The sequence below is a fragment of the Schistocerca piceifrons genome, chromosome 5 (genome assembly GCF_021461385.2).
Source record: "Schistocerca piceifrons isolate TAMUIC-IGC-003096 chromosome 5, iqSchPice1.1, whole genome shotgun sequence".
Lineage (NCBI taxonomy): Eukaryota > Metazoa > Arthropoda > Insecta > Orthoptera > Acrididae > Schistocerca > Schistocerca piceifrons.
The window spans coordinates 273,362,766-273,381,821 of NC_060142.1; the positions used below are offsets into that span (position 1 = coordinate 273,362,766).

General features: G+C 38.8%; 1 protein-coding gene across 1 annotated transcript in view; it reads right to left on the reverse strand.

Annotated features, from left to right (window-relative positions):
- The window catches only part of LOC124798940 (carnitine O-acetyltransferase-like), a 97,037-nt gene that overhangs the window by 55,065 nt on the left and 22,916 nt on the right, over positions 1 to 19,056 (reverse strand). The window contains exons 2-4 of the mRNA XM_047262473.1: positions 18,473 to 18,534; positions 12,317 to 12,483; positions 5,464 to 5,599 (exon numbers count right to left, since the gene is read on the reverse strand). Coding sequence (XP_047118429.1) covers positions 5,464 to 5,599; positions 12,317 to 12,483; positions 18,473 to 18,514 — 345 coding nt within the window. The 5' untranslated portion in view covers positions 18,515 to 18,534. The remainder of the gene's footprint in view (positions 1 to 5,463; positions 5,600 to 12,316; positions 12,484 to 18,472; positions 18,535 to 19,056) is intronic.

Sequence of the window (19,056 nt, forward strand, 5' to 3'; positions counted from 1 at the left end):
ATGATGTCACAGTTAGAGCAAACAAGATGAAAAGTGCAAAGAAAGAAGTTCGGAACATAAAAACATGTTTAGGTTTCTTAAATAGAACTGTAGTGTGACCTCCAGTATCTGACCAAATATGAGGAAATTCAGATGCCAACCAAAACTCTAAGAACTAACTCACAGATGATGCGTTAGAGGGAAAAAGGTGACATGTCTGGGAGAAACAAGAAGAACTAAATGTTAGCAGCTTTTGGCAGAATTGCTATTCAAGTTTATTACATCTTGTCATGAGACGAATATGTAATTCTGTTTTGAATGGTGTTGCTTCTTTCCACTGAGTGCCATACATCTCAGTGATTTACAGGGTGTGGATGTAGATGTACATGAGTATGCTTTGTAGTTTTAGTGAGTAGAGCATTATTCTGTGAAAATGTTAAAAATGCAACAGCAGTTAGGCAAATGTTCTAGCCCATTATTTGAGGGTACTATAAACAATACATTTTAGCATAAATCAATGTACCTAATTCTCCTCTCACTCCAGTGAAAATTTCTGAGGTCTACATTAAATACAAGGAAGTACCAAAAAAATGGAAGTAAACAAAAATAACATAGAATATGAACATATAGTTAGAATTCATTTAAATTGAGCAACTGATGCACAAATTTGTAAGCAGTAACAAATAGACGTAAGTCCACAGAATTCTACGTGATAAAATCAGCTTATGTTTCAAATACATAAAAATAATATTGGAGAAGGAAAGTTGCTACTCAGCATATAGAGGAGATGCTGAGCAGTGGATAGGCACAACAAAAAGATTCTCACAATTATAGCTTTTGGCCATTAAGGCCTTCGTCAACAACAGGCAGAATACGAGCAACATATTTACGGCGCAATTCAAAGAGTGCAATACACGCACGATTGACTTAATCAGGAACAGAGCATGATGAAGCCAGCTTCTGTGTCATGTTATGTCAGATTATTTTTAGGTTTTGACAAGTGCTCAAGTACAATTGTTTCCACTTCATAACAATTGTACAGTTGACATTGCAATACTGAGTTTAACAAATAAATAATTTTACAGTCAAAAGGTGACCACAACATAACTTATAGAATTTTTCACACCTGTGAAACCCAGATACTACAAATTAAAAAACCCAGATACTACAAATTAACCTTAGTTTTTTAAATTTCTCGTATACGTTACATTGTAAGATCACAAAAACTTTTCGAAGTACACACTTTACCACCAGAAAAATATTAGCATCCAACACTCATATTTCATAAAACAAGATTATGGATTTTTGTGCCATTTTTTCCTCTTATTTGAACTTCCCTGCCAAGCCACTAGGAACACTAACTACTGTCATTCTCTTTTCCACTGGGTAACATGGGCCTTGCACTTCTTATACTTTGTTGTTTTTTGGTTGACATACACATTGTAGCTACAGCCAACGGTGCCAACAAAGAAAAACACTTTTTATGTGCCAAAACTCTGAATAAATCTCATTTCAGTGGCAAAGGGTGGGAACAACACTCACACAGTGACATTTGAGAACACTGGTGCAGTTATTTGAGATACTAATGGTAAAGTCTATGCGATTGTAAACAGTTGGTAGCCTGTTTGCTTTACAATAAAGTAATTCACAGGCATGCATCATTGCTAAGCAAAAACTTACGAAAAGTAATATGCAAATCTGGTATGCTTGGTCACTTGAACTCGCAAGATATGATCAAAATGCTCAAAAATGAGTATTTGAAAGTTTTGAAATTCAGTGTTGACCTAAACAGATGCACTATATGTCTTAAAGGAAAACTGACGTGCACTCCCTTAACCAAATGAGTAGGAGCCCAAACAAACTTCTAGAATTAATCCATTCTGATATCTGTGGCCCAACGAGAGAAAAATTTCATGGTGATGTGAGATTTTTTGTGACCTTTATAGATGATTGCAGCAGATGGTGTCAAGTATATTCGCTTTGACATAAAGGAGAAGTTGTCAACAAATCTGTTGAGTTCAAAAACATAGTTGAAAATCAGACTGATCATTTCAGTTAGACAACATTAAGGACAACTGCAATACAAGAGTGGACTCCGTTCTTTAAATGGTAGGAATACAGCGGAGCCTAACAGTTCCATACACACTGCAGCAGAATGATGATGTCAAACAGAAGAGTTATTCCTTGGTTCAAGTGGCTAAAGGACTATTTGACAAAACTCTATTATGAGAATTGCTGAAGAGAAAATGTGACCTACCTCATTTTCATACATTTGTTCAAAGCGTTGTCATCCTAGATAAATTGCCAAACAAACGAAAGTTTGCTCCTGAAGACAAAGATGAGGTTTTTGTACGCTACCCTGATTGTTTGAATGACTGTCTTGTGCAAGTACCAATACATCATAAGATTCATGTGTCAAGAGATGTGAGGCCAAACAAACTTATACAGACTTCTATGAAGATGAAAGACATCATCTCCAAAGAAGAGGAATCAATATGGTTTCTGTGGGAAGCTATTTCAATGGTGACAAACACTGAACGAGAACGACTGTCAGACAATGAATAAATCTATGGCTTTCAATAAGATGGGCTTCCAATCACTACAGGCCAAAAATTCAGTCCCATCGATAACTTCTTATCTGATGATGACAATTACTTTTTAAGTGTAACAACTGCTCAACATTCTGGGTCGGGAGTAAATTCATCAGATGTTACTATTCTTATTCTTATTTGTTATTTCAAATGCAACAGAGGTAAATGACAATGATGCATTATGTGGTCATGATAACTGCGAGTGGTTTGAGGCCACATATGATGGAAACCAGATCATTTGTACAAAGTGATATGTGGGACATCATAGACAGGCCAACAAATGAAAGAATAATTATTTAAGTTAAAGGTAGAGAGGGGAGAAAGGAAAGGGAAGGGAAGGAAAGGAAAGGAAAGGAAAGGAAAGGAAACTACTGATGTCAGCTGCATGGGAACTTTATGTGGATTCAGCAGTAAAGAGTGAAAATGCTTGCCAGGCTGGGATTCGAACCCGGGACCTCCTGCTCACTAGGCTGTTGTGTTAATCACTGCATCACCCAGACGCAGCGTTTATCACAATTTCTTGGACTATATTGTCACGCCTCTTGGCTGATCCACATTCCCACCTAATGTCATCTATCCACAGTCGCCTTCCAAGTCTTCTACGCTTGCTATTTTGGGATTCCTGCAGGGGGTCGAACGTAGTTGTGCATCCACACTGAAGGCGGTCAAATTCATTGCCAATCACGGCAAATCAATTGTATGAATGTGTGCTGTCTGTTCTTTTGGATAAGTCCAAAAGAATAGATGCCACACACATTCCACAGATGTGATACATATTATATAAATTGAAGATGGATGGGGAGAAAGGAAAGGGCAAGGGGGCAAGGGGGCAAGGGAACTATTGATGTCCTCTGCATTGAGACTTTATGTGGAATCACCAGCGAACAGAAAGAAAGAGAGAAAGAGAAAGAGAAAGAGAAAGAGAGAGAGAGAGAGAGAGAGAGAGTGTGTCAGACCGAGATTCAAACCCAAGACGACCTGTTTACTAGGCAGTTGCATTAACCACTGTGCCCTCTGGAAATAGTGTTTATTGTAACTGCGCGGACTATTGTGACATGCTTCTCAGCCAACCCACATTCCTATCTAGTGCCGCCTGTCTGCAGTTCCCAGCCATATCCTCAATGCTCGTTAGTTTGTGGTTTTTGGAGGAGGTACAACATAATCGTGCATTTGCACTGAAGATGGTGGATTCATTGCCCACTGAGATGAATCAGTTATTTATTGGTGTGTGTTCTTTTGGACGTGTCTGAAAGAACAGCACCATGTATTCATATGAAAGAATAACTGACTGTAGGACAGTTTTGAGGAATAAATAGAGAAGTGATGGATCTTTCCCAAGGAGAAAAGCATGAACAGTTGCATGAGGATTTAACTATCAGTCTGGAATTCAGTTTGTGGAAATGTTCTCTCAGGTTGCAAGAATCCAATAATTAACACTACACTGAATTTCTAAGTGGTGAAAATGACATAGAAATAATCATGCAACAGCTGGACTAATGGATCAAATTCTTCCAAAAGATGAACGATGTGGAGAAAAATGACAACATAATCACAATGGCAACTTAATCTGTTGGGTAGACATGGACACACCCAAACAACACAGCTCCTTTCTGTCATTGTGTCCCATGTCCATCATGTTGACATACCTTACGGGGCTGATTCAATATAACAGACAGGTGCACACACACACAATCTTACGACAGCGGTGAACTGCCATGTGACCACTCGGTACCAGTTTTATGCTACCTAGAGCACTTCCAAGTGACCAGTGTTTTAAGGACCTTTGTATTATAAAGCAAATAGTAACACCCAGAGGAGGAAAAATGAGACCTACCTATTTCGTCCAGCAAGCTTATGTTTTCTGTCAAAGTCTTCAGTCGCAAGACTTGTTTGATGCAACTCTCCTTCCTACTTATCCTGTACCAGTCTAGTCTCTGCTCAATTACTGCAGCACATCTGTTTGAACTGGCTTACTATATTTAAGCCTTTGCTGCCTCCGAAAATTTTTACTGCCCATCCTTCAGTCCATTAACCTATTATTTGATGTCTCCAAGTTGTGTCCAATAACCTATCCCTTTCTTTCTTTAAGTTGATCAATAAACTATTTCTTTTCATATGGACAGTGATTTTCTTTTTATGTACATCCACCACGGGCTTATTACGATGGAAATGTGCCATCCTGCAAACAGCACTACAATATTTCAAGGCATAAGAATAACTGTTTGCTGCTACCATCAATGCCAACACACTCTGTAAGTCTATCTTTACGCAGATTGTTGTGGGATCTCAGCTGTTCAATATAAAATGTTGAATCAAAACACTTCCAGCCTGCTAAATTTCCAATTATTTTATTTGTGCAAACAGTTTCAGCACTACATTATGCCATCTTCAGACCCACTGACCGATGCATAGGAAGAATCCTAACTCTGGTTCAGTCAAAACAGATCATCAAAGCGATTGCTATCTCAAGTAAAAATCTAAGGATACCAGTCACTGAATGCTGGCTCTTATTTTGACTGGACTAGAGTTGGGATTCTTCCTACACATCAGACCTGAAGATGGTGTAATATAGCGCGGACCTGGTTGCTCAAATAAAATAACAACTATAACTTTAGAGACTGAAGGTGTTTTGATTAAACATTTTATAATGCCAACACTGCCTTATTTGTCATCCTATAGGTATATTTATTACTGTATAATACAAAGAGCATGTTACAGCTATAGGCACTCATCACAAGAAGTTCTCCTTGACTACAGAATAAAATTGTTTCATAACTTATTACTACTTACCTGTCACACATATATTGCAACAATGAACTGGGGGAAAAAATGTGAAAGAAATTAACAAAAATTAAGAAATATGGTTAAAATTCAAAACCGAACAGATACTTACCCAATTTTCTGTTGATTTTGCTTTCTGTAATAATAGGTTTTGGAGTCTCTCTCCTATTCCTCCTTTGGCAACAAAGTTTTTAACAAGGTCTTCTGTGACAGAATATTCTTCTGGTGTTATTAATGGCTTCACTGACCTAAAGAATGCAACAAATCTAAGAATCAGTCTCTATGTTCTGGCTCAACTCATTGAAGCATTTAAATTTATATACAAATACATAAGACAAACAATAAATAAAATGAAAGACCACAATCTGAAATAGTTAAATCCATAACAATCATTTGACATATTGGCAGTGCTACATTTCTATGGATGTCCTGCTATAACACAGTACATATTTGTGGTTAAATTTACAGCACATAGTCCACTTGAAATATATCTGGGGTATAGGTAAATTTTCATTGCTGTAGTAATCAATACCAATGTTTAACAAAGCTCTCGATACTAAGTAATATCTGAATTATTACATCTGATCACATATAAGTAACTATTTCATTCGGCATAACTAACAAAAATACAGAGTTATTCAAAATGAATGGGACGAAAAGAAACTATTCCTGTGCCTACTATAATGACTATTTCAGAAACACACATATACACTGAAAGGTCAACTCTCACAGGTTCCATTTGGGGACAATTTGTGACACAGCAGGTGTCTATCTGGTACTTCGTTTCCTGCCAAACCCATTCCAACACTGCCTGGTCAATGGAGTTACCGCCCTGACTATCTGATGTCTCAGTTACTGAAGTCCTCCGGAAATGGGGGTGCATAAACCACGTCGTTCACACATCTCCAAACCAAAGAATGCATTGATACAGGGTCATGCAACATGAGAGGTCACAAAACGAATAGCACATCATTCGACCCAGCGTGGCCAATCCAGCAATGTGGAAGATGTTTGCTGAGGTGCTTACATACAAGGTCATGTCAATGTGGTGTGGCTCTGTCCAGCTGCAAAATGAAGTCAAATGGCTTCAGATTCTGCAGTTGGTTAGGATGCAGCAAACATTAGGTTTCAAAGAATCACCTTCATGTTCCAGAGAGGACTGTGCATTTTGTGTACCTCATATTCTCAAATTATGCTTGTTCACTTTGCCACTTAAGTGAAATTTGGCTTTGACAGTGAACATAAGTCAGTCTGCGAAACCATCCGCTTCCATCCCTACTTGAAAATCTATGCGTAATTGTATCTGCTTTGGTTTATCAGCTAGTTTTAGCACCTCTGAGATCTGAATTCTATAAGCCTTGAACAGCAGATGCCCGCGCAATAAATGCCACATTGTCAATAGCAATGCAATCACTTATTTGCTGGCAAAATGCATTTATTTTCTGAGGCTTTTTTCATAAATCATACGAATGTTTTCCACCACTTCATTCTTGATGGATTGCTGTCCTGTTGTTTCCTTCTTGCATGTGTGTTCTGTCTCCCTGAACTGCTTAGCTCGTCTAGCAGTTTGTGATGGTGTGGTGCCACTTTATCAAACTTGGTCTGAAAATGTCTTTGAACAAGGATTATTGGTGATGGTTTGGCATATTCTCTGACACAATACACCTTTTCTATTGTGGATGCCACCATTTTGAATATTAATGCCAGTGATGAACAACCAGGGCAACTTTCTGTTCTTTCACTGTTGCCATCCTAAACAATGATAGTTTACCTTCCAGTCTGCACATTTAACGTATAGCAACAAAGGTTTGTCATCAAATCACTATTTTAAAATAAATGATGTAATTAAAAACAAAATGGAGCATTAATGATGCAAATAACACTTTATATTTCTTTTATATTGTCTATTAAATAAGTACCATAAGATGGGGAAATATCAGACACATTGGTAAATTTGGATGGAAACAGTATACTTCTCTTTTTATGCAAGCTTTTATTTTATGTATGGGTCTTGCTGTTTAGACCTTGTGTGTTGTCAAGCAGATTCAAAACACACATTGTTGCACTTGGAAATTGAGACGGTGGTGTGTAGCATTTTCTGTATAGCGCACAATTATTGTTAGTTATCTTTATGCAGATTGTTTCATCAGTGCAGTAGAAGAGGAAGAAGTGGCAAGCATAATTTCTTTATTTAAACAGCAAGAAGGAAATTTGAATGTAGTTAGCCTTTGTATCTCACTTGCACTAATGTCTAATAAACTATTTACAGATATCTACATACTATTCGAAGTCTGTTCAAAAAATTCTGGAACATTCGTAATTTCGCGTCAATGATTTGTTGAGGCAAAATGTGGCTGGCATCTCTTCACATGCCTGTGTTAAATGTGTAACAGCAACAAGTTTCATTGTTGTATGTCTGTCAGTTCAGTGCTGTATCAAGTAGAATGCTGTGTCACACAGTTCGCGAATTTCGAAATTGCAGTGTTAGAGAAGCAGCAAGCCTGCATTAAATTTTACGTGAAACTCAAGAAAATCTTTACAGGCACACACCAAATTAACCGGGGAGCATATGGGGATTAGGGCTTAAGCCATACTCGGTGTTACGAATGGTTCACACGGTTTGAAAATGGCGGGATGGAAGTTAAAGATAACCCTTGTTGAGGACACCCTTTAACGTCTACCGATAATGCTCATGTCAGGAATGTCAACGAAACTGTGTATGCCACTCTAAGACTGCCTGTCCAAGAGATTGCAGAAGAATGTAACATTTAAGTTGGATAATGTCGTGAAATCCTGACACTGCATCTTGGAATCCATCATATTGCCTCCAAGTTCGTCACACAGCTCATGAGTCAAGACCAGAAAGACCTTCACCTCGCAATCTGTGAAGAGCTTTTGGATCGCGCAAATGAGAATGAGATGCTCCTTAAGAGTATCTTAACTGGTGATGAGAAGTGGGTCGATTGTTATTATGTTAAGACCAAGGTTCAATATTCACAATGGATTGGGAAAGGTTCTCAAAAACCAAAGTGAGCATATAAGGTCAGGCTAAATGTCAAAGCCATGCTGATAGTTTTCTTTGACTCTGAAGGATCAGTTCTTCATAGATTTGTGCCACAAGGAAAAACTGTTAAGTGATGGAACTATCAGGACACATTGCGATGCCTGTGAGAAATTGTGAGAAGGAAAAGGCCCGAAATGTGGTGAGACAATTCAGGGTTCTTGCATCATTATAATGCACCCACATATTCATCCCTGTTGGTTCTCGACTGTCGGCAAAAAACGAAATCACTGTGCTGTCTCATCCTCTGTACTCCCCAGATCTGACCCACGGAGACTTTTAAATTTCTATAAATTTCTAAAGTTGAAAACCCACTGAAAGGATGGGGATTTGCAGCAATAGATGAGATAAAAGAAAATTTGCAGGTGGCGCTTCACATGATCCAGCTAAAAGTGTACCAAGTCTGCTTCCATAAGGGGAAACAGATTTGGGAGTGGTGTATCAATTGTGGAGGAGATTACTTCGAAACAGCCCATGCACAATAAGTAAAGGGTAATCATAGAAAAAATTTGTAGACAAAGTTCCAGAATTTTTTGAACAGACATATGTAAATTGAAAGGAGGGTGGGGAGTAAGGAAAGTACAGGGATGACTGATGTCAGCTGCATTGGGACATTACACAGAATGAACGGTGACGAGTGATAATGTGTACCGGACAGACATTCGAACTTGTGGATCTTCTGCTTGACAGGCAGGTGCATTAACCACCGTGTCATCTGGGACACAGTGTTACCACAACTCCACAGACCCTCTCAGCATACCTCACAGCCATCCTACATTCCCACCAAGTGCCATCTGTCTGCTGTCCCTGACCATTTCCTCCATGTTCACTACTTGGAGATTTCCGTAGGAGGTCAGACGTACTTTTGCATCCACATTGAAGAAGGTGGATCTACTGCCTATCTAGATGAATCATTATATGGAAGCGTGGTGTCTGTTCTTTCGGACACGATTACAGTGCGAGTGGAGGACTTACGTACAAGCAAACTCAGATTTTCTCTAAAGTTTTCGGTTACATTAGGTGATCTGGTGGGCGATAGAAGAATCCAGTCATCATTTTATGCCCACCCCTGATACTGAGTCTTGCCCAACAGTCTCACATACAGCTTCAATTTTTATCTTGGTGGATCCGAGTTTCTTGTCTACTGCGACAAATACCACCACCTTCATTTCTATTGTGTTAGTATGCACCAAGAGCACAGAATGGGACAGAGTGCATGCATGGATTTTACAGCATTTAGCTTGCAAGCTATGCTCCAAATATGAAGCACAGCACTAGGAGGTCCGTCCGGGGAATTCAGCACACATGAAATGGTCCCACACAGATGGCTACAAGCACAGGCGATAATGACACAGCACTCGGCATGGTTTGTGGGAAGGATGTGTGTAGCAGTAAAAAGATTAACCCTTTCACTGTGCATTTACTCTCAGCGGCTCCCGCCCTGTGCGCGTTATTTTCACCCGGTGCGTATATATACGGCTGTAGCAGTCTACCGTTATTGAGATAAAAATGAGACGCAAAATCCAGTATTGTCGGTGTAAATCATTTCCTTTTTTTAAATCTTTGTTCAGAAAGTCTTATTTTGTTCAAAAAAGGTACTTTATTAGGAATTAGGAGAACGTCACTGCGCCTGCACAGCTACAATGACGCAGGAAGACTGCATGTTCGTACGGGTAAAACATTAAAAGATCTTGCATTATGTCATAAAAGAAACAAGACATCAAAGGATACTTCAAGAGCATCGGAATTTCATGAACCATACTAAAATGAATAATTCGGCTTAAAGCACACAATCGTATGTCCAGATTCGGATGTAAATTTTCTTGAGTACCAGTACTGTATTATCTCATGTTTGGTACTTTAGTATGGCATAATGCCAGACGAGCTAGAAGATGGAAAACGTGCACTTGAAATGCAGCGAACAGTTGAAACTAGCCAACAGTGTGAAACAAAACACTTTGTTTCAAATAAATTGACCGCCTCAGCGCAAAAGATTAATAAAATCCAAATCTCTAGCAAACCGACAAAAATAATTTCATTGTTCTGCAAGGCGAACAATGCTTGACTGTCAGAAAGTTGGAAATGAAGCCTGAAACCAACAACATATTTTAGCCTTCCATAATAATGCGAATGTATTTTAATTCATTTGGTAGCTCCCGGCCACAGAAATCCGTTTGTTTTCATTTAATGTGAGAGCAATAAACAAAGAGGAAACAGCAAAATCACTAAATGTAAACACAGGTCATGTGGAGACTACCCAACTCTCCACTACAATTCAGACTGCTCTGTGCATCAGTCCCGGATCTACGATATTTCTGAACTGGAGCAATTTAGATAGTGGCGCCCAACCACACTTCTGTAACCAGAAGCGGGAGAAGGTACCACACATACGCGACTCAATGGCGCATGCGCAAGAGCCCGCCCCCAACTGCTCAAATGAATCTAATGTAAACAGCTGTCACATCACGCTCATCGGAGGCAATTTGTTGTTAGGAAGCACTGCATATTCTTCCTAAAGCCTCTGACACACTTTGGCTGGCAGACGCTTGTATGAGCACTGTGTTTTGTTGTTGTATATGTTTTTTAGCTGCAGTATTATTCTACAGAAGCGGGACGCAGTAATATCCTTCGTTAGAGTATTGGTTCTTACCAGCCAAAATCACAAAAATTTAACTGGTAACCAAAACAATGAAAAATTCCTGGAATTCTAAAAAATTACCAGGTTTTTCCCGGTTTTCTCCCGGATGAAAAAATTCCCGGGTTTTTCCCGGATCTCCTGGATCGTATACACCCTGAATATATGTACATAATATCCACAAATGTACTGACCATAAATTTGTCTATTATGCAATACAGCTTTTGTGAATCTAACAAAGTTTAAAGAAGGGAATGTCCACACTGGAATAACAACAATAGGGAAACAATACATTGCTAGCCACCACAGAGAGAAAGTGTAGAGTCGCAGATACGCACCATGAAACAGACTGCTAAAATACCTTTTTAAGCTTTCTGACAAAATTCTTCTGGAATAGAAAATACACACACATTCACATACATTCAACTCTCGTACACGTGGCCACTGGCGGACGGAGGGTGGGAAGGGAGTTGTGCTTGTGAAAACGTGTGTGTATTTTCTATTTTGGAAGCTTAAATATTTTATCAGCCTTTTTCATTGTGCCTATCTGCAACTCAGTAGCTCCTCAATGTGACAACTAGCAATCTACTTTTTCCATACTACATAGATTAAGTAATTTACAATGAAAAGTGTGTTAAATATGGAATAAATGCAGACTTCTGGCCAGACTACAGATCAATTTGTTATTTTACAATTCTTTTGTATTCACATTCATTGGCTTTACCATCTCACAACCAAATTGTCACCTTCCAATGTCTTCTAGACATCAGGTTATGCAACAGGTGTGTTACCACAGCCAAGATTTTGTGGGGTGAGTGGAGATGGGAGGCGAGAGAGGCAACTGCGACACTTGAATCTGATGTTTCGTACAAAGAGACAGGTGAATGGATCTGACAGAGTTGGTGGGGCATGAAGAGAACTGATTTTAATGCAAGATGCAGACTATATAACCTGACATTTTAGCATCCAACATTTGTTAAACTTTTAATACTTATTCTGAGGATGAGATCTGCTTCTCAAGATGTGTCATTTATTACCAGTATGAGCGGATGAACCAAAATTTAATATTTTGCTAATTAAGTAACAACCTCAACCTTCACTATGTTTATAAGGGGACAATCAAAACAGAGTTTAAAATATTGAAATTATACAGCCTAATGGGACAGAAAGTGACAATTGATTTCTGAGGTAAGATCAAAACCAATCCTACTCAACTGCACACATGCATCCAGAATGTACTACATACTTTTATGAAACTGTCTGTCATACCTCAGGTACTTTTCCATTGTTTGCTGCAAAGCAGGAACCGGCAGATGAGGAAGTGCTGCAGGAGCAGAAACCAGATTCCTCCTAATGTGATGATGGTGATGTTGCAATGGAAAACTAAGAAACCCATATTTCTTATGATGCAGCATATTGTCTGATATTCTCATAGCCTGAAAAGAAATTAACATTTACCATAGTAAGACAGCCACAGAACAATGCAGAATAACTGAAAGATGAAGTCAAAATGTCAAAAATCCCGGGTGGTTATAATTAAACTTTCTCTATTTAACATGTCATAACACGGAAACTAATTACCTTACGAGTACCAGACTTGGTAGTATTAATGTCAAGGACATGGGGAAGAGAGATAATGCAGAATAAATTCAATTGGAACACTTTTAATGTGCTGCTATTGTACATCATACCATTACATACCAGTACCATTACCGCTACAAAAGGGGCTCAATATGGAGCCCCATCAGTGCCCAGAAGAGTCTGACAGCACAGGATTGCATTTTGCACAACAGGCCGAAGCATGCCTGTAGGTATGCTGGCTACTTCTCTCGATACACTGTTCTTCAGATTAGTACATGTGTGAATGCTCCCCTGGTAAACCCTGTCCTTTAGGTACCCCACAACCAGAAATTGCAGGGAATGAAATCAGGTGACCGTGCTGGCCGAGCATTTGGAAATGATCGGCTCACAATTCAATCATTTCCAAATGTTTTTCGGAGAAGCAGCTGAACTTCACAAGCAATGTGCGTGCGGTGGGGTCCCATCTCACATTAAAACGGTTGAGTTCAATGTCTCTCTCTCTCCTGTAGGGCGGGTATGGCATGCTGGTGAAGCATATCGCAGTAACACTGGCCAGTCACGATACATGTCTTTGGTCCTTTAATGCCAAACTGTTCAAAAAAGAATGGGCCAGGATGAACACAGCCATGAAGCCACATCATACAGTGACATGTTCACCATACAGAGGAACTTCATGCACAGTGACTGGAGGTGAAGATCCCTACACTCGGCATTGCTGTGTGTTCACCTCACCCGTCAAATAAAAATGAGCTGGCTGTCTGTCCATATGATGGTCCCGGGTGAGCTCTCATCAACTTCAATCCTGGCGAGACAGAAGAGAAAAGTCAACAAGTTGTCGAGCATCCTCTGGTGCAAGCTGCTGTATGATATGGACCTTGTAAGGATACCATTTGAGAATGGTTTGAAGCAACCTCCATGTAGCGGACCATGGGATGTTCAACTGTTGTGACACAGCACACACACTGCCTGATGATCGGGAATTGCACACAGCATTGTCTGCCATAACAGCAGCGAGATCATAAATGGGTCGGTGGCCTCTTCCCAGAGTAACGCCCAGTTCTGCAGTGGATTTGAACTACTACATCATGCTCCGAACAGCAGATGTAAGAAGATCCTTTCAGCCGGCAATATTCTCGAAGTGCATCTTCATCAATAATGCACGGCTCCTTTTGTCCAAGCTCATGTTGACATGTCAACAGGTGCACTGTGACTGGTCAGGTGTGAGAGACTATGAATCATGATGATACATCACGGCATCTGGTGGCCATAGTTGGAACTGGATGGTGGCACTGATGCACGGAAATCCTGTATCCATACTCTGGACGTAAATGTTACCAAGTTTGGTATTCGTACAGCAATTAGCTTCCATGTTATGATGTGTTAAATAGGGAAAGTTTGATTATTTTATATCAGCTGCATGTTTATTACAAACAGAGTAATATTCATTGGAAATGAGACCACAAAACAAATTTCCTTGGATGTCAAATACCTTAGACAATCTGTTTCATTTAAATGGATTAAAATTAATTCTGGCAAAGACGCAATCAATACAGTTTAAAGGACTTAATGTCTGTTGGCTTTTGTCTCTGCTTCTTTGGCTGATGTTTGTTTGAACTATTTTCCTGGTGCTTCACCAACACCAATGCCTTAAGGAGTGTGAATTTTTGACAATGACAGCCTCTCATGCAGTCAAAATGTAATTTTTTATGTACTTATTTATTTGTTCAACATTGGCTGAAGAACCCAAGACAGAAGTCAGCTGACAATACATCAATGTGGCTGGGCAAGCCTCAACAATTTTGTACAGTATAAAGAGTGTTATTACAAACAGTGCAATCAGTACGAAGTGTAAAAAGTTGTTACAAAAGACATTACATCTAAAATTACTAGCACAGTTATGTCTGACACCTAAGAATAGTTTCTGACAGTGGGAAGAAATAAAAAAAGAAAATCATAGTCTTGAGTTACATTTTAGGTACAAAATAAATTAAAAGTCTCACACTACTCATGGCAATACTGCCAAACTAGTGTGAGCTTAGTGAAATTGACAATGTTTTTTGTAATACATTGTGTCTTCCAAAATGCAATTCTCCTTTTAAACGCACTCACTTTCCCCTTGAAATCGGAATTGAGTTGCTTCTTACCTTGTAATGTCTGCAGTCAACTCATTTTAAAATGTAAGGTCTGTAATCCACTCTGGATCTTTTAACTTCCGTACTTTATTTCCTTTTTCCATCAGAATTAAACAATCACAGGTATTAAATTGAAAAACTGTTCCTTGACTTAACAAACATTACTGCACAGTAATACATAACGATTCAATACTCTTCTTCAGTTCCAGCAAAAACTATTGCAACTGACAATGTAATAATGTTTACGATGACAAAATTTATTATTCACACCAGCAATTCTATTGTATGTTTCATACCAGCAAATTTAGCACAAAGTACAGTATAATTAATCCCATAAAAATTGTGTATGTCAATTACTGTAATTTTTGGCTCTTTCATTGTCAACTAAATCTTTAAATTCTTGCTGTGTGGTGTTGTAAGGCAGATGCATTGAAAATTTGTGATATCCATCTATTATATGACTACATAAGAGGTACTGAGAATTCTTAACTTTCTCCTCTTTGTTTCCCATTCATTTTTTAAGGATTGCGAAGATAAGTTGCTAGACTGTCCTTTTGAAGAACTGAAAAGAGTCACACCGGCCAAAAAATGCTGAAAGAAAGTGTCGCATTGCACTGCTAAACAATATGTTGCGTTACAGTGAGCAGTTCAAAGAAGGACCCAGCAAGGCCAAGATGCACCAAGTATTGCTGAGACAGGCCAATCCTCAGACCACAAGCATGCAGCGCATTGTGCAGGAGTGCAGTTTTGCACACCGTGGCTGACCTCACTCCATAGCACAAAATTCCAGTTATGTAACAGTCATTTTCAAATGTGAACAAGAAGCCCAAAGATAAGCCAAAAACTTAACTCTCAACAAGAAACCAGAGACTGCCCCAAAGTCAAAGTCATTGTGCTTTAAGACTGTCACATTTTGGTTGGCTTACTAATGGAGAAGGTACATGTTAGTCATGTGTCAGTGTTAGACATGATTCCCAAGCTTTCAACAATATCTACATACTTCAAAGGGGGGGGGGGGGGGGAGATTACACCACTGAAGTAATCGAAGCACTACTGAGTCAGTTTTCATACCCGCAATTGAAAACAACATTAATTATCAATTACCACAAATGTAAGTGCACCAACTGCTGAAGAAAAACTAATTAAGGCCCTTAAAGAATCACAATCCTTTCATTAATGAGCAATTCTTCCAGCCACATGTGTTTCAAATTGTTTCCTTTGCTTGTAGCATTACAGCGTCCAAACAAAGGTTCAAATTTGGATAATGGAGTTTGTGAACTGTGATGATGGAAGTTCAGAATGTTCTACTTCCTGTGTCTTAGATGTCCTGATAAAGTCCAGTAGTAGCACAAATACTAATTACAGAAGAAATAGAAGCAAAATAGAAGCAAAATTTAAGCAAAATTTAAGCAAATTTTTATCATACGTTTCAAGGAAGGAGCACAACTAAACTAACACATGTATGATGCCTCTCTCCAATTGTGCATGATGCTGTCCGGACAGTGGGTGACTGCTGCACATTAAAATAAACTGATCATTGGATAAATCTATCAACGTTTCCATATTTATTTTGTGACTTTACTAAACACAATAAAAGAGATATCTCAGTCACAGGAGAAGCAGATGGTTCTCTATTTTGTCACTGTTCAGATCTGTTACTGATGTTATTTAAGCTTCAGAATATTACTTGGTGCCCCTTGAGAAGAGTGTCATTCAAAAGAATATTTCTTCTAAAATCATCTCTTCCTTGCCATCTTCTCTAGTCCCTTTCAAGCTTGATACGTATCTTCCCCAACAGTATGTGTCTTACTGAAAATAAGAGAGCAACTGTAACTGAGGTCTTAAATGAACAATGGAAAATCCAGGATGGAATAGTGACAGTGTTATGAAAAGGGTAGTTGCTACTCACCATATAGCGGAGATGCTGAGCAGCAGACAGAAACAACATAAAGGCTGTCAGCAAGTAAGCTTTCGGGCAAAAAGGCCTCCATCACACACACACACACACACACACACACACACACACACACACACACACACACAGTCTCTGGTTGTGAGCAACAGCGCATGATGGGAGAGGCAACTGGGTCGTGGCTGTAACGAGGAGGACTAGTCATTGTCCTTCCCTACTCCTATTCCAGAGCTACACAGCCCTCTATTCTGTTAACACACCTGCATTCATTTTACTTCTCTCCTCCTCAGCTGCCCGCCCCCCCCCCCCCCCCCCCCCACCTCCACCTAACTGCCGGATTGCACCTAGCTGCCCTACCATCTCCCTACCACATCCCTGTATGCTCCCACAAGCAGCACTTTAATGTCACCCACCTCTACTCTGCTATCTCTACCCAGTCTTCTACTCACCTGCAACATCTGGTTGCTTCTCCCATCATGTGTTGCTGCTCACAGTCTGGCCTCGGCAGCCGGAGACTGTGGGCATGCATGTGTATGGGAGTGGGTGTGACAAACATTTTTTATTTTGTGTTTGAAGTTAATTGTATTCTATATTAAATTCCTTATATCACTGAGCAATCAGTGTAGGATATTTACAGCTGAATACCTCAGTCCTTGCTGTGTTGCCATTAGGGTGATTACGGGGTAGTATGTTGTTACACTGATGAATATTATTGCTGGTTTCAATACTGACATTGACCATTGGCAACAAACTCCACTAAGGGACAGTGTTGTCACAAAAAAACATAACTATGTCCTGATTTTTACTCACTTGTCTTAGAAATTCTCTATATTATTTTGAAAATATCCTGATTTTGCTTCTAACATATTATGGGAACCCTAGTCTCTTACAATACTGCATACCCTACCATGGAACCTAGCTATGATATATTCCACAATATACTGGAATGTCTGATCATAATGTTCTAACTTATCAGTGTGTAGCCTCTGTTAATATATCAGTACATTTTTGTCTGGATTGGCATTGTTTTAATTTTTTGGCACTTCTAAACTGGCACATAGTTGTCTTAATACCTGTTCAAACTCCATATTGTTCCTCATGCTGCCGATAGAAATTTGCCCGGGACTAAAATACACCAAAAAATCTGAAAAGTCAAATGTCTACAAAGGCAGGATTACAAGAAATCAGATTACCTGCAAAGCTGTTATCCTAATTCATTATTTATATCAAATATATATTCATGCATACACAAATCCCTTTCCAGCATTCTGTAACAAACTCTTGTACAGATGTGGATAACAATCACTTTGTCATTTGTTTAAATTTTTGCATCGTTATAAAAATACAAAACAACCTTATAATTTTGAGAGAGCATACACCAGATCATTTATTCCCTATTCCCAAACAAAAATTTAACTTTTGCTGGCATTAGTAATGTCAGGTTCTTCTTTCAAACTCTTCTAGCAGCTTCCTCACAAATGCATTAGCTGCTTCTTGTTCCATTCACGAGTGTTTGCTTACACCTGCTACTGCTGCCTTCTGTACCTCTTACTTATAATTTTTGCAGCTCATTGTGTTCTTGTAAGTGCTTTCTTGTTGCTTTTCCTTTCTTGTTTACTATCTCTTACTTACACACATTTGTTTCTGTGTGGATCTGTCTACATTCACATTTATGCACTACCAATAACAGCATATTTTTACTGGGAAATGTTTTAAGTTCGACCATCAAAGAGCGAAGACTTCAAATTAATGTAATTGACACCAAGATTAAAAGTTTTTCATAGGCAAAGAAATAATTACCATGTTGTTCATTGCATTCATATTCTGAAGAATTTTCAGCATCCTTTAGCAGCTCTGTGAACCTGCAACAGATTTTTTGAAACATGATGAGAAATTTAAAAGTACTGTCATTCTTTAATTATGTTATACAAACAACTTAAATTTTTTTCTTGTCTACTGAATGGATACGGGTGTGAGAGAATTGCAGGCCAGTATTTACCTTCCAGAAACAAAATATTTAGTACTCCTGATAGACATATAAAAAAGCAAAAGTGATAACATTATGATTTTCTAATACAGGGGTATGAGTGACCTACCCTTCATTTTTAACCTTCTGAAGCCTGTCTTTCTCTCCTCCTTGAGGAAGCAACTAATAGATCTGAATGCTAGGATAGTGCTGTCACTTATTTTACGTATATCTTAAGGCAGTATTATGTATTTCATCTGATAAGGTAAGTATTGCCAGTAAATTTGTCTCAATTTACAAGTTTTCTCACTGAATTTTCCTTTTGATATGAATGACTAACTATGTCAATTTTCTTATATCTAAAGCTGATAAAGCGCCTTGTCTTCAAGATCAAATTTTGCATTTCTAACATGGAAGT